Source organism: Limulus polyphemus, unplaced genomic scaffold (assembly GCF_000517525.1).
Source record: "Limulus polyphemus unplaced genomic scaffold, Limulus_polyphemus-2.1.2 Scaffold463, whole genome shotgun sequence".
NCBI classification, from domain to species: Eukaryota; Metazoa; Arthropoda; class Merostomata; order Xiphosura; family Limulidae; genus Limulus; species Limulus polyphemus.
In genome coordinates, this window is record NW_013666073.1 from 453,811 (window position 1) to 471,460 (window position 17,650).

Below are 17,650 nucleotides of genomic sequence, written 5' to 3' on the forward strand. Positions count from 1 at the left end.
AGTCTCAAAGTGGGTTCCTCGTCATCGAAATCGAATTTTTCTATAGAGGTTTCTCAACTTTCTTCACAATCCTTTCCTGATCTTCACCTCTCATGCTAAGATTTTTTAAGTGAAGGTTTATTTATCTTTCTTTTACAATCATCTTTCTTCTCTCTTGGGTAGAGCGCGGCCCATTGGTAGATGTGCCGGAGTGCAGCTTCGAGGTTCCGTGGTTCAGGTCCCGTCACCGTCAAAGTAAAATAAATCGTGTTCTGTTCTTTGGAGCCATGGGTGCATAATGACAGTGACGGTCAAATCTCACTATCTGGTCTGACAAAAGTAGCCCAAGAATTAGAGATGGGTGATGTTGACTAATTGCCTTCCCTCTACCACTTCAAAATTAGGGACGGCTAGCGCACATAGCTCTCGTGCAGCGTTGTACGAATTTCAACAAACAAGCAAATTATTCTCTCTTAGTCTTCATCTTTCACACTCTTTTTTTTTACCATTCTTATAATTATATTTCTATTCTCTCTGTTTCTCTCTTTTTTGTCCATAACTTCGTGTAGTGGAAGTTCGTATACAATCATTTCTTTCTCCTCTTCAAGTTTCCATCTCTCAAGTCCTGAAATAAAAATTTATTTACCTCTTTTGCAGTTATTTCCCCTCTGTCTCAATTTACAAGTCCCTAACTATTTATAGCAAAACAATCTTACATTTCATTTAATCCTACTTCTCTTCCCAGTTTTCATATCTCATTTCCTTAGCTATGTTATCTGTCTTACATCCTCTTCCCCTCCCTCTTTCACAACAACATCCTCTGACCTTGTACAATGGCCAGTTTTTCAAGGTTATTAGCTCTAAAAAACACATACAGTGTTAACTCTCACAAACTTAAGCATTATTATCAACGTTTCAGTCCTTAAAATAAAAACAAAATGTCGACTTCGCATTTTGCCATTAGACACCTACAATTTTAAGTAATGCTAGTTAACCTGAGAAAAAGGAGCTTCAGGGCTGTCTTCCAGACTGGTGTAATTATGAAGGAAATTTGAGTCTGCTATCGGATATTCACCATTCGAGCTTTGGAGAGGAGGAAACTTGTCAATGAATGTGGCAAGAAAATCATGCGGCTGTAATTATTGTATCAAATTATAGCATACACTCAGTGAGGCAGGACTACACATTTGGACATGACTGTCGTTGCAAGATTTTTTTATGATGATTCCTGTTGTCTCCGTGAAATCCTACGCAGAGACAGATGGGGATAGGAAGGGAAGCCCTTTGAGAAGGAAAAGCATGGTTATTGTGTATAGCCATTAATTAAGTTGGGGGAAATGCGTGAACGTTCCATGTATTTTATGACTTTTTTTTCATTTCTCAGCTTCTATTACACGTCTTTTCATCCAATGTTGTCTGAGAACTAACTGCACAGAGTAGAAATACTTGAGACGGCAGTTATATTTTCAAATAGCTGGTTCATCTAATAGATAACACACATATATATGTATGTATAACCACAGTATGCGGGCACAATCAACTGTCCTGATGCGGTCTACTGGTTTCATCGCGCCACTGGTTTTACCTTTCTAGAGCCACCCCACGTAATGGCACCGATTACAGGGTAAAGGCCTTTATGATATTCGGAAAAATCCTGGGCTTTTAACTCAAAAATCATGGAACTCGGTTTGATAGGCTTACGTACGTTGAGTAACATACTGACTTAACACTTCTTATTTAATAAATTTAGAATATCATAATACTATACCGATTCCTCGATCCTGATTAGTGGTTATGTCCTTGAGCAAGACACTCTACTCCATAGTTGCTTGAATCTACAGGGCTGTAAACTTGGGACTAGCTAATAAAAGGAGGTTACCATGCAATAGGCTCACATCCCGTTCAGGAGAATGTGCACAATTCTCATTCACTTGTGCCACTGGAGCCAGAGTTAAGTACAGGCCTTAGGTGCCTTTCAGGCACGGACGGATTATCTTTTTCTAGTTTCATATCTATTTCATTTAATAAGTGAACGTAATGCGCTATGTACTGAATATTATTCTAACATGTTTTCAACCATCAGTTGGGTACCCTTACTATTAACGATATTTTCGATTCGCAATGTGTTTTACATTGAATTATTGGTTAGAATCGACAGACAGTTGAAAAATGTTACTTACAGATTTAACTTTCCTCATGTATCGATTTACAGATTTAAGTCAGTTTATTCTACAGGACTGACCTTATTGATTTTTAGTTTTAAACAGTAGAGTTAGTTTCAATAGCATAACTTTATTTTCAAAAGTGTGTGTGCGAGTTTGTAACCAGTGGTATTCTATAAAAAAGCCATTGAAAAAGGACATGTCCTCCGTGAAAATTAAGCCTATGGTTAAATGGCCTCTCATCAGAAGTTCTTAACAATTGTTATTTAATCATTAAACACAATGTATTACTTTATTATATGTTACTTAGCTTCTGAATATAATGACGTTGTGTAAAAGTTTTACATCAGCCAGTATACTTGAACTACTTTTCTATTAACCATTTTCCCCCTGGTTGGTCAGCAATAAGTTAATGAACTTAAAATGCTCAAATCCGGAGTTCGATTCTCCGAGGTGGACAAAGTGCAGATAGCTCATTGTGTAGCTTTGCACTAAGAAATCAACGCTAACACTATTTAATCATTTAGTACAATACTTTAAAGTTTATTATTCGGTAATTCAAAGTATAGCACTGTCGTAATATTTTACTTAAAGCAAATTATATATTACAAAGCTTTAATATTTACTACTTAATCCTTTAATTCAACGCATAACTTTCTTATTTATTTTTATTCATTCTTTGTCGTGCAAATCTTAACGATCCAACGTTTGTTATTACACTATAAAGAACAAGGAACTGTTTTGTTGTTTCGATATTAATAAGCTAATGTAAGGCATTACTTTGGATTTTTCTTTTGTCGTTCAGAAAGTTAACCATCGAGATATGTAATATAGATAATTCATATTTCTTTTTAATTATTCAGATTAATTCACCTCTATATAATTTTTCATTTAATTATTCAGAGCAATTCGTTATTTTAAAATTTCGCAATTAATAAAAAAAGAATGTATTATATTGTAAGCGAATACTCAGTTAATGAACTACGTCATCATTTAATCATTTAGTGTAGTGCACTGCTTCAACATTACTTAATAATTCAAAGTAATCTAGTAATTTAATAATGATTTATAATGGCATGTCGTGAAGATATTTCATAGTCATATATGAAAAAATATATAATGATTGGAACATCTAAAGACTGAGTTTCATGGAAGTTTCGTAGAGCCGGATAACATAGAGTTTGGTAAGTTCATATGTATGTTGTTCGTATTGCTAACGTGCGTGCCCCCTAGTGGCACATCGGTATGTCTGCGGACGTACAACGCTAGAATCCGGGTTTCGATACCCGTGGTGGACAGATAACCCATTATGTAGCTTTGTGCTTAATTACAAACAAACAAGCCAACGTACGTTTAGGAAGCTTCCCTTGACTAACCCTTAATATCAATCTCAGATATTTCGTTTTCTGTTTAATAGACGTGCAAAGTGTATTACAGTTCTTAATATACCTATCTTTAGAGCTAGATAGTACCTGCTTAAACTTCTAAATTCAATAATAAACGATGTTATGGGTGGAAGGACGGACAGATAAATATACGTACTGGGTGAAAACATTATTGTTATTAAATGAAACTTATGCCCAAATTATGAAAACGAGTTTGGTGTCAAAAACCCGCCAGTATTGTTATGTTAAACTAATTTCTTCACGTTAAACTACGTAACACAGATTGTTAAAGTCAGAAAAGGCTGATGATGACAAAACCTTGTCGAAACGTTGTACATTTGCTGTCATGTTAAACTTATATTAAAGTTTTTCTTCATTACCCATTTAAGCCGTCTCCAGCCATTATTAACTTAAGAAATGTGTTTTTAGAATGCTTAAACTTGCAATTGCTTTCATCTTCCAGTGTATCACCAATAAATTTATGAACTTACTTTAGTAAAATCTATGGTTCGATTCTCCATGGTGAACAGAGCACAGATAAGCAATCATGTGGCTTTGCACTTAAAACAGCAATACCATTTGTATTTATTTTAACAAATTTTCTTTTCTCAAACATCAATTGGTTTCACACATGGATGTCATTTGTGTCAGCTCTGAATATTGTTTGTCTTTTGTACCTAATTTCACGCCAAGAGGGAGTGTACAAAGTTATGCCATGGTCTTCTTTTATAAACTTTGTTTTTAGTAGTTCTACATGTCTAAATATTCTTTCTGAATTGAAATAATACTTTTTCACAGTCTGCTTTTCAACTGACTAATTCTTCTATTAAAGCTACTGTACAGTTATTTTTTAAAATAATATAAATTCTAGAAATACATAATTATATTTGAATAGAGTTTTTGTGGTATATTTGTTAAATGGTTACAAAGATAATTTTTTTATTGTTTTTATATGTAATATTTGATAACATCTTAATTCAAATATTCTAGGATACAGAGCAGAAGTCACAGAAGCTTTACGATGGGCAACGATTCTCAATCCCACCATGTTATTTGGTTATGCATCACAGTGGTTAACAAATCAGCTTCAGAAGCCTATTGATGTAGGAGCAGGTAAGAACAAGTATTTTAAAATGTGTAAGTAAATAACAGTTTTATGCTTTAACTGAAGTCAGTATTTCAGTTCTTTTGTGCTCTTCTTTTTTTTTATTACTGGGGTATTTGAATTAACGATGAGACCTTTGAACTAATGTGCCATGGTGATATGAATGCAATACAAACATAAACTGCTTTACTTGAATGCTGACATGCTGAATCTTATCTCTACAGGATCTGACAATGGCTTTTGTCACACTAGTTCTCCATCTTATATCCAGTGGAGTGCGTTAGCTTTATTTCTGGAATGTGTTTTAAGTCGTATTCTTGCCTCTGACAAACCAAAGGTAGGTTTCTTTGTCTGGCCTAATTTTCTCTAACAGTTAAAAGTATAATCTCATCAATCTATAAATGCTGATAAAAATTATTTTTAAAACATTACATTGCTATACAAACTTTGTTTACCTTATAGTTTGACAACATTTTTTTTTAAATTAACTTACAAAAGACAATCTGAACAAAACTTTTATACAATTTTTATTCCTTGGTAGCCTTCAGCAGAAGAAGGGATTATTCTTCTCAAAGCAGTTTTAAACTATGACACTCAGGTAAAGTTAAATATTTCAAACCTTATTCAATTTATAAACACATTAACCTATTATATGGTGATTAGTTTAGATTTCATTGAATTTACTCTTTATATAATTAATAAATGGTGGCTAAATCAAAACTTGTATTGTAAAGTTGTATAAAGAATTAACCTGCAGCTGTTTATTATCAACATTTGTTTAGGCTATTTGATTAAAGATTATGTACTGCTGTATTCCTTTGTCACATTTCCTAATGATTTGTTTTAGGTATGTACTAGTGCAGTGGTTCTCAAACTTATTTGTTTGCGGACAACCTGAGTTTTTTAAATCTTGGTGAATCACAGTGGGATCTATATACTATACTGCCACATCCATTCCATAATTATGCAACCTTTCCATGGACTCTGAAGGGAGCCCGCAGACCACAGATTGAGAACCGCTGCACTAATGAAATAAAGATGCACTAGAGGTATGTTTTGTTGTAAACAAAGTGAAAATCGACTTTGTTGAAAACTTGTTCATATTGTTGAATAGTAGCTTCTATCTCTTTATTAATTTATTTAACAATTTAAGTGTGCAAAAACATGTGAAAAATATTCGAAGAACTTAAAATCAGGGACATTTTTGACCTACTTGTTCTTGCTACTTTTCTAGAGAACATGAGACATTGAACATATCAAAATACTCTTGTATCATGAGAATACTTACTGAATTTGTCAAAATGCTGTTATTTCATGAGAATACTTTCTAAATGTGTGAAAATAATGTCATAAGACACAAACTTGTCAAATTACTGTTGTATTAAAGCTTTGTGCTAGTAAAATATATGAATATTAAAATATTTTGTAACAGTTGCTAAAAACGTTTCTTATGTATCGCAGTTTTTCAACCACTAACTATTTTATTTGAGCTTTAATTTATTGTGGTTATGCTTTTTTTGCAGTTTCACTTTTATCTAATTTCCAGTTTATTGTTAGTCATCAAAACAAAACTGTATTTAATACTGTTTAAAAATACAGTGCATCGAATTAGAATGTTTTATATATGTACATGTACATAATGAAGCTGATGAATGTTGGACTGTCATAGTTGCTATTTTTTATGAATTTGACTTATTTTGGACTATTTTTCAGACTATAATTTATTCAGTGCACACTATACCTATTTGTTGAATGATTCATTTGATTTTCTCACACGTTAAGTCTTACAACAGTTATAATGCAAATTTTATGTGAAATCACAGAGGTTTATAAAACTAACATTTAACTTAGCATGTTTATTTGATAATAGATGAAAATATCACTTTCAGAAGTAAAAGGCAGTTTTCATACATTAAGTAACTCTAGTATTTATATCACTTTTTATTTCTGTAATATGTCATATTATGTCATTGTGTTATTCTTGAATTAGAACTCAAATCTAATTTTTAAGTCTGATAAGAAATATTGTTTCCATACTCTAACTCAAGTTATAACTGAAATGAAAAGTTTCTGGGGTTTTCATAACAAATATTTGTTTCCTAAGTTAACATGAAGATGACGGGAAGACAACAAAACTGTCCTTTAAGTTAATATTTCAGCCCCCCAGTATGATGTTTGGACACAAATACCTAGATGTTAAAGTTCTACTATACTAAGCATAACTATTTACTATTAGTATAGTCCCCATCCCCCCCCCCCCCCCCCTTACATTATACTACCTGGATCTTCAATGATTTTAAAGAGAGTAGCAGGTCTTATATAGGGAAGGATTAACAACTATGCTAGTCCACCTATATAAGACATAAAATCTCCAAATAAGTAATTTTAATGATTTCCCCTCAAATAAATTTTATAAATTGTTTATTGTGTATATTATAATTTTTTTTATATCAATATTTTGAAATTTATATAAATACTTTATATATTTATCATAAAATAATTTAAAATATTTAATTAAGGTTTTTTCATCAAAGTTATTAAACATCAGTTTCTGTACTAAGCTATTTATGTTAGATATTAAGAATTGTATATTGCTACAAATTCTACAATATCTAAGAAGCTGTGAATGTTTGATACTCTGTATGGCATTTGTTGGTTTATTTGTATTTGGAGAGAGAACTCATAAAATGTGAAATTTCTTTTATCATAAATATTAATATTACTGTAATTATTAATTATATTAATATCAAAATCTAAATAATGTACTTCAGTATATGATATGGAGGTAATAATGATATAGATTAGCAACACAGCTTGAATAATTATACCCTACTGGTATACCTATTATTTGTTTATAAAATGCTTATCAAAATGAATATAATTATTATATAAGCAAAAACTGAATATGTTTTTAATATTATTAGCAGTAAAAGTTTTATTTTCTACTTTTATAGCTAGATCAATAAATTCATATATTAACAAATTTATCACGATTACCAGGACTCATGCCTAACTTTTTCTTAGAGAGCCACCTAGGCTGCCAAAATATGCATTTTTAGGGTCCCATAAGCAGTTTTAGGGACCAATCCTATAGCTTATTGTAAAATGTATTCTATAGTGGAACTTAGAAGAAAAATCACTGAATTAAATTGCAGATGTTACAGGATAAATGTTATCAATATAATGACTTATTATTGGATTATTAATACTAATTAAATCAATATATATATATATACATATATATGTGAGTGTGTGTTTGTTAAGGAAAATAATTCCAGATTTTTAAAATTAATCATAAATTTATTTTCATAATAATGATATAGATTAGCAACACAACTTAAATAATTATACCCCACTGTATAATTGAAATTTATTGAAACTGAAGGTATCAACATATCTCATTTTATTTTATTGTAAACTCATTTTTCATGAAAAAAAACACAAGTCAAACCATTTAATTTTTTCTGATACGGTACTTACTTACAGTAGTTATTCTTGTTCAGTGCTGCCCCCTGTATGCAAACTTTTTCTTGATGCATGCCACAAAGCCTTTTGCTCTCCCCCATTGGAATTACTATATTCCAACATGTCTCTCATGTAAATCATCATGCGTCATCTCTTAACCAATAGTAGCATGATATGCTCACGTGATGTATGTGACTCCCTCTCCACTCCTCCACTGAACCTTCACTTCTCATTTGACAGTACCTGTGTTCGATGTGCTTTTTGTTTAAAGATTCACGTTCTGCTTAAGTTTCCTCAAAAAGTGGTTTTCTTTAATTTATTTAGTTTTAATCATGACTGTTTCTTCAATATAACAAATTTATTCAGTTAGTTCCCATCACATTATTCTTTTTCACTGCTCGAACTATGTGAACTCTTATTCCGAATAAATTCTGAAGTTCTTATTCCCGCATTAGGGGTCACACCCGGGACTTGCGTTATTTCTCAGACCTTACCCCCTGTCGGCTTTAGATCAGTTCGTGTTTTCTGACCATCCTGCTGACTGTCCTTTTTTGAGCCACCAATTGTTAGCTTCCATATTGCTTGTTTGGGGGTGTCTCCCAACCTATCAGTCTGACCCATGCTTAGAATTCTTGCCCGTGTCTTACCCTTACAACTTTTACAGTATTATTCTTCTTTACACCTCCTCTCTGAGTCTCTTCACAGAAATCCTAAGGGGTAATCTGGGGATATCCTTTCCCTTTTTCTTCCACACTGGCTTGTTTGTCATCTTCGGTTCTGGCTAAACATACATGGTTTCTCTGTTGTTGGGACCCTTTAGGTCATGATGCGGATTTTGCTCAGGTCCATTTACCAACGACCTAGCTTCAGAATTTATGTATGGCCACATTTCTGCAGTGATATGTTTTTGGCATAATCCCAGAAATAATGGCATCATGGGTGGCATCAGTCCAATAACAACCTGCCCTTACCAATATTCTTGCACATTTGTTTCAGTTGGAACCCCTTATGACTTGTATTACCATTTTCTGTCCTTCCCTTTCTCTTCTCCTCAGGGTGGCTCTTCTTGTCGTTTTTGTTTTTTGACAACACATCTCAAGTTGCTGCCAGTACTGGTGACTACCCAGTGGGTTATGGTCCGATGGGAGCTTGGCTTGCCAATTTCTTATCATGGGGGTTCCTTCATCGAGGATCAATGAGGGCTTCTTCAGGGTTTTTTAGGTGGATTTGTGATTCCCTTTCTTTCCCCACCTTCTTGGAATCCCGTGACCAGTCAGTGTCTGTACGAAATGGTTCAGGAATTGCAATCTCAGTAGTCATTGAACTTGTTCTACATCCTTCAACAGGATTTTTTCCCGACTTTTCTTGTTCCCACAAAAATGGAGAGGACTGGAGGCTGGTCATAGATATATCTCACATCAACAGCTTTGTTTATATGCCCCAGTTTACCATGGAGTCTTTTCTTACCCGGAGGTAAGCATTTTCTTCTGGTTTATGGATGACCACACTGGATCTTGCCAAGATTTATCTTCATATACGTATATCACCTCGGTCCTGTCATATCTTTGGTTTGTCCATCTTGGGATGGTTTACCCCTTATGTTTTCTGTTGGGTAGTCTGAGCATTTATTCAATATCTTCATGATCTGGGGTTAAGTTTCTCTCTCTTACATGGACGACCAGGTTCTCTTGGCTCATTCCAAACCAGAGTTGGCCAGGCACCTCTCTTGAGTGGCTGCTTGAGTGGGCTAGTTAATCAAACTGGGAAAGTACTTCCTCAGACCTCATCAATATCCCATACTTTTTGGGGTCTTTTTCAATGCTCGTATCAGTCGGGACCAGCATTCTCCTGTCCAATTTTGTCCTATGGACATGTTAGTTCGCCACACCCTCTCAGTTTCATCACTTACTGCTCACAAGGTTCTATCATCTTTGGGGATGTGGTCATCAATGACATCACTGGTCCCACTCATGCCCATATGAGATCCCTTCAGTGGGTGCTTCATGTTCGATGGAACCTTGCTCTGAATCCTCTTTCCACCCCAATTTCCCTTCCTTTTTCCCTGAGGGATGATCTGCTTTGGTGGTTGGACAAAGCTCATATGTCAGTCAGTGTGCTGCTTCCTCTCCCACATCTGGATCTACATCTTTTCACAGACACATCCCTTCACTGATGGGGGGGGGGGGGCATGGGTCAATCATCAGGAGGCTTTAGACCATTGGTCTGCAAAAGAAAAAGATTTGCATATCAATGTTTTCAAACTTTTAGTCTTACATCAGACTTTGCATAACTTCCTTCTTCTCACCCAATACTGTCTGGAGAAGGTTCATTCAGCCAATTCTACATCACCTTCATATTATTGAGTGTCATTTGCTGGGTGTTCTCATTCTGGTCATGGAACGTCTTTAGCATCCTAACCAGATATATCCCACAGAGTGGTCATTAGATCCCCTCATTTTCAGAGATCACTGCCATTGGTGGGGTATTCCCCATGTGGATTCCTTTGCTACGGGCTTGTCAGTCAATGCCTTCAGCCAAGATTGGCCATACAAGTATCTTTATGTGTAATCACCCATTCAGTTACTTCATTGGGTGAATTCTCTCATCTACTCCACTCCTTGTCAGTCCTCCTGATTGGTCCTTATTGACCAGCTCAGTCTTGGTTTCCACAATTACAGTGACTGCTTCTCTTCTCCTCTTCTGTCTCTCTTACACTTTTTTTCCTAACTTCTTTGTCAACCCCAGTCACATACTACATCCCACCCTTCATGTTCTGCATCTTCACACCTGGCTTTTGTCTGGTCCTTGGAAAAAAGATCCTGTTTCACACATTGATTCGCCTACTTGTTAGCTGGTTCCATCAGTCCATTTCCATGAAAGTGTACCAATACAAATGGCAGGTATTCTGTCATTGGTCTAAAACTAGGGTTTTTTTCTGCCGATCGGCCAATTGTGGCTCGTGGCAGAATTTATCAACTGGGTCTTTGGTCTCCTCACTTTTGTGATGTTAGGCATTTCATTTTTTTTCCTTCCCCTATCCTTACCATGCTCATGCATTCCTTCCAGATCCCAGACAACCCCCCCTTATGGATTGGAATGTTAATGTGGTCCTCCATTCTCTTACTTTACCTCCATTTGAACCACTTTCTTTGGGTTCCATGTTTCATCCTTTCCTTAAAACATATTTCCTTCTTCTCTTAGCCTATCTCCATCATATTGTAGTTCCTGTTCCTCAGGGTTTTGCCTACCACCTGTGGCTCTTTTTCAGACTTCAGTGTGACTCTAACTTGTAAAAGTTTTCATCATACTTTCTTTTGGGGGCATTTATCTACTTTTTATCACACAGATCTCGCTCCGTGGCGAGTGGTGCCTGACCAGGTATTCCTTAACTCTAAATCCACACTGTACAGACATGTTGATTTGTGCTTTATCTTCCATGGCTTTGCATGCTCACCATGTAGATGAAGTGTTCCACAAGATTGCTTGATGGTGAATAAACTCGCGATATTTTGCTTCGTAAACATGCCCATCCCTGCCATGCTTAGTGTGGATGTCGGTACCCCGCGAGGAGGTCTTGGATGTAGTTGACTTACCAAGTATGGTCTACCGTGGCCTAGCCACTCTACACCTCAATTTCTGGCTCAGAATGGGTGCCATTCCCTTCTTCTGATCTTCGGTTCTATATCTCTCATTGTAAGGGGTATCCTTCAGATGCTTTCGGCGTGCTTCTTTCATTCCCTTGCACCTGTCCCTCCTCCTTCTCAGTGTGGTATTCCAGCTACTCTCGTGAGAGGAGGTGAGTACTCTATCAGAAGCTATAATTTTCCTATACTGAAAATGTATTTCCGATAGGTTCTTTCCTCCTCTCACACTTCCCACATGCATCATGTGAGGATATCACACTACTGTTAGTTAAGAGATGACTCATGATGATTTACATGAGAGACATGTTGGAACATAGTAAATCCAATGGGGGGGGGAGCAACAAAAGGCTTGTGGCATGCATAAAGAAAAAGTTTTCATATAGAGGACAGCACTGAACGAGAATACCTGATCTTGTGAGAAGAGGTAAGTATCTATCAGAAATACATTTTCAGTATATGAAAATTATAACTTTCAGACAATTAATGATTTTTATTTCATATATGATCTTTAATTTTTCTCTAAAGCATGGTATATCAGTGACTTTTTGTTCCCATTTAAGTTCTTGGGATGATACAATTTGGGGTTCCCCATTAGTACCACACTGTGTATGAACTCATTGTTTGGAGAAGTTACTGAAGAGCACATGACAAAAGAGCGATTTGAAATTTGGAATGTCCCATTACATTCCAAGAGAGGAGTTTTGTCAACTGTTTGAATTGTTCACGACACAGTCAGTGATGTCACAATAAGTTGAAAGTGGCAAACAGGTATATACAAATACTTACAAAATAACTTACCTATTGGACAGCTATGGAACATTACATTTCATCATTTGACTCTCCCATTATTTATGAATCTAATCTAAAACATCTTAGGTGTGAAAAAAGGTACAGCCAAAAGAAATGAAATCAAAAGTTGTGGTCAAACTGGTAGTTACATTTATAGCATTGATAAGAATTTTACTGCAAATATTCATTCATTTGTCAAAACACAACAACAAACCACAGCAAGTAAGAAAGTGACACTCAATAGTAACCAACATTAGCTTTAGAATTGCAACCCTATTATTTGGAATAGACCTTTGCTTTACAGAACCAAGCAAGTCTACCAAATTTGAAAATAAATTCCATAAAATTTAAGTATGTTTTTCGAACAAATAAATTTTACGTACTTTCATTGTGAAGAAAAGGGAAGAAATTCAATCAAAATTGGAGATTTTGTCCCTTGTGTAATTCTTAATGGATTGCCTTGAAATTTGGTATATGAAGTAAGGGTCCTGTAGTACACATCCATTGAAAATATGCGATAGTTTGGATTACCATAGTCCAAGCTACGGAAAGTGGAAGATTACTAAACTACTACTCCTGTTAACAACACACAGTGTGTGTCCTGTAGGTTGTTTTGTTTGCACAACACACTACCATCTGTCTTGTTTTGCATAGTTCCAAGAAGTTACCTTAAAGTTAGTTATGGCTCGACAAACGTGATTGCTGATTGGTTGGATTGCTTCTGAATGAGACAAACTAGATACATGGGTTTTTCAAGTAGATGGCAAAGGGTTGAAAAACAAGAATCATGAAGGTGGGTAATTGTCATAATCAACTGTCCTTTGCACCTCTAACTAACAGTATTGCCAGTAAAAGCTAATATTTCATGATTTTATACAAATGTCAAAAGTGATGGTGTAAGTGCTGAGATTTGAAACACTTTCAATGAAAGCATGTGTGTTGAGCTGGGAAGTGATAATTTTAAATAATTCAACCAGCATGATGTGGGTCTTTATCTTAATGCATTTAACATTGCCATTTCTTTTTTTAAGGTTGGAAAGTTGATTATTACATATGCAATAAAGATACAGTTAGGATAATTTTTAATAAGGCCAATTAAAAAAAATCTTTTGGCAGCCACTTTGAAAATTTCTCTCTTTATGAACGATAACTTTGAAAAACTGTTTTTTTTTCCTTTGGTTGGAATACTTCCATTAGCTTAGAAAGTGGTTTAATTCAAAATGTGTAGAGTGACAGCAAAATTCTTTGAATGTGTGGCTGAAGTGAATGATGAATTTAGACAATGAACCTCAACAAGCTGTTTGTCTCTCACAATGGTAACATAATGTTATGTATTGATCATGTACTAGCCACTGGGTCATTCCCAATTTTTATGTTTTAATGTTTTACTCATTCAAAAAAAATGGAAAAGATATCATGATTTTTTTTTTGCATGGCACATTTATTGATAACTTCAACCAATTCCAATTTATTGAAGGTTCAAGGTACATTCTCTGTAGTCGTTACAATGTTTAAGGTTAAACTGTCAACAATACTACTGTAATTATCAGTAATTGGTGATTTCCAGTTGTCACTTATCAGTAAAACAGTAATATTATGTTTTTTACTTTATTTTTAGCTAGTGCAGTTTGCAAAGGTGGATTCAAAAGTGTTTGCCCTAACATGTATAAAAAAATGTACATGCAATAAGGTAGATTCTCCAAACAACTTACAAGTTTGGAATTTTTATTGTCTGTTTTTGGAAAGTGTTGACAAAAAAGAACTTTTATGTAGATTTTTAAAATGTGTGAGCCTTGATGCAGGCTTGGTGTCATATATAAAATGTTGAAAATGCAACATTCTGATAGAAAACAATAGTCGTCTGTACAAAAGTTCAAATAATCACTCTATTTCAAATTTTATAAATGAAATTTTATATATCAATTCCACTACACTGATACAAAAGTTTGAATATTAGACAAAATGATGGCATCCTTATTAACAAAAGTGCATTTACTTTGAATACACGGATTTTCATAGAGATGACATTTGTGGATTGGACATGACTGATGAGTGTTCATAAATTTGAGAAGGTACATTCTTGGTTTGTTCTGCTCAGTTAAGAAACTTAGATCAATTTATGTGAAGTCAAACTTTTAATGGCTCTTTTGATTTTAAAGGGCCATCTAGGCTACCTAGCGGATAATTTTTATGATCCCTCTGGCATTTTGAGTCCTGATTACCAAATCATTAAATGGTATGGTTGTTAATAATGTAGTGAAATCATGTTTAGATTGTATCTGCTAATTGTGTTTTATATAAATTTTCTAGTTTTTAAGACCAGTTTATTATTTTTAATTACCAGAAATCATGTTTATTATTTGCATTTTGTTGCTCAGGTGTTGGATGTTTGTTTTGTGGATGTATTTTTATTATTTTTTCAAGTATATTTTTCATTTATTTATTTTGTCTTCTCTATAAAATTGAATTTAATTATTTTCATCTAAAGTTTGGAAATACTGTGTAAAATTCACACTGTTCTTCATTTTGATGTAATTTATTTCTAAAAAATTTTTGTAGCTTACTTAAATACACATACATAGTTATAGCTGTTAATATTTACCTTACATTAAGCAAGCTTGTTTGGTTTTATGTTCATAGTAATTCAAACTATAGTATTAAACACAACCAAGATCTTTTGTATTTTTTTAGCAGCCTATTTTGTTTTTCTTCTATAATGTTTCAGGACCCTCTTATCCTTTCCTCAGTGCTGTCTTGTATCTCAGCTTTGTTTGTTTTTCTGACATTAGCACCTGATGATATATTACCTGCTGTGCTTGATAAGGTAGGTCATTCAGGAAAATGTTTCAATATTCATGCTTTACACCAAATATTCAAAGTTACAATCTGCTAAACCTTTTTTTTTACATATAATGTATTCCTGATTCAATGTGTAAACTTTTGATAGTAGTTTAATAGCGATATAGAATTTGCTGTTTTTTGAACAGTTATATTCTATATCTTTGTTGTTGAACAATTAGGTTCCCATTTTTTCAAATATTTCTTTTAATTTGAAGTAGGTTAAGAGTTTTGAGATTAAAATTATTGAAATAAAAATTAGATGATTTATTCCTGGAACTACATTAGTTATGAGGTCCATGTTATTCATGCTATGGAACATTTTTTGTTGCATATTATGCATCAGAAATTAGTTCTATATTTGTACTAATAGTAAAATAACCTGTATGTGATGATTAGTTCTGGGCGAATTAATCAGTATTTTGATAACCTCTGAGCAACAATTATATCAATGTCTCATAAACTAATCGATTAATATCTGAAGTTATGATTGAATCAGTTGTTATAAAAATAATCAGTTACTTGAGATTAGGGTTTCTGATTATTCTAACTATCCAAGTAATTGAAATATTGCCATTATGTTTGTTTGTTGTTAAGCACAAAGCTACATAATTTTCAATTGCTGACTAAAGGGAAGGCAACTGGCTAGCAGCACCCACCACCAATGTTGTCTTTTATATTTCTAATTTAAATGTTATAAGAGCAAGTGCAAATCTAGGGTAGGGGTCCAGGGAGTCTAGACCTCCCCATCCATTTATTTTCAGGAATTAATAATTATTTCTCATGTTGTATAAGTATGTGCAGTTGGGAGGGGCCTACCCCCTCTGCCCATTTTTTTCAGAAGTTAATTTTATTATTTAATGTATAAATAGGTCTAGATCTTCTAGGGGCATCAAACCTTTCATCCTCCATTTTTCTTTTTTTTTTCTAGAAATTAATATAAGAACAGCCAGATATCCCTACACTATCCTATAATATCAAAAGGAAACATTAGATGTCAGTGTTTTTATTTGATTTGGTTATAAATTACCGTAAGATTTTTGAGGTTTTCTGAAATCACCACAGCTGGAGTTACAGCAATCCAGTTAATTCCTCAGCCAATAAGTGATTATATAAGTATCAATTACATGTTACGTTTTCGTGCATTGGCTTTTTGCAAACACACTAACATTGTTTTCATTCATTGGCTTTTTCCAAACATGCTAACATTGTTTCTAGACTTGGTACAGAATTGATTTTTCCTTGTTTAGAAGCTAGAATTCTCATGAGAAGGATGTTTTTCATATTGTTAATGTCTAAAATAAGTGAAAATGTAAATGATATAAGTAAATGACTTTGTGAAAAACTTTGAATATGGACATTTCTTTTACCATTTTTCTTAATGTCATTGTAGATAATTATAATTTGATTTTAATTAAAAACTTTGAAGTGTTTATTTCTAACTTATTTTCATATCAATCGCATTACTTAAATAAAGATATATACTTTGACATTGATTAATCAAAATATAATATTATAGTGACAGGCTCTTCTTTCATATCAAAAGTACTGAAAATTTTGTTACAGTATTACACTGCTTTTAAAAGGTTAACTAGTATCATATCATCATTGTAAAAATGAAACATTACAGCGGCTAGTGTGAAGAAGTTAAACATTGTTATTTGTTGAAACAATAATATATTATTATCTGAATAGATTTTTTATTCTTATTCATTCCTAATGGTTTTCAAATTTTCTGTGATGATGATATTTGAAGAATATCATAAAACAGTAGATTTTTATTTGGCTAAGCATTTGTTTGCCTAATAAATAAGATCGGATATGATCATTCATTTCCTTTGGTTATATAAAAAAACGTTTGAGTAACTGCATAGATACAACACTTAAAATCCCAGCATTTTTATCAAAATGCTTATAAGTATGTAAAACAATACTGAATTGTCTGGAATAACAAGAATGGAAATCTGTACATAATCTTTTTGCAATAGGTAACTGATTGTTTCTACATTTTAAACAATACAGTTGCATTACCTGTGTGATACATTTTAATGTACAAAGTTTAGGATTACAAAAATAATTTAATTCTAAGTAATTGTACCTAAATATAACTGTGTAGAATGTTACACATAGTGGTTGTTGAAAGATATAAAATGAAGTATGTTGTAGGTCAAACCACTGAAGACAACAAGGAGTTAACTACAGATATATATATATATATATATATATATTTAATATATCTACTGTTGAGGATACAAAGTATCACTAACTGAACAGTAAGTCTGT

General features: G+C 33.6%; 1 protein-coding gene across 2 annotated transcripts in view; it reads left to right on the forward strand.

Annotated features, from left to right (window-relative positions):
* Positions 1-17,650, forward strand: part of LOC106458435 (exportin-5-like) — a 137,640-nt gene that overhangs the window by 55,678 nt on the left and 64,312 nt on the right. For both annotated transcript variants that reach the window (XR_002610372.1, XM_013917949.2), the window contains exons 13-16: positions 4,517-4,639; positions 4,856-4,968; positions 5,173-5,229; positions 15,255-15,353. Coding sequence is in view for 1 of the 2 variants with exons in the window: in XM_013917949.2 (XP_013773403.1) it covers positions 4,517-4,639; positions 4,856-4,968; positions 5,173-5,229; positions 15,255-15,353 (392 nt within the window). In the remaining variant the exon portion in view is untranslated. The remainder of the gene's footprint in view (positions 1-4,516; positions 4,640-4,855; positions 4,969-5,172; positions 5,230-15,254; positions 15,354-17,650) is intronic.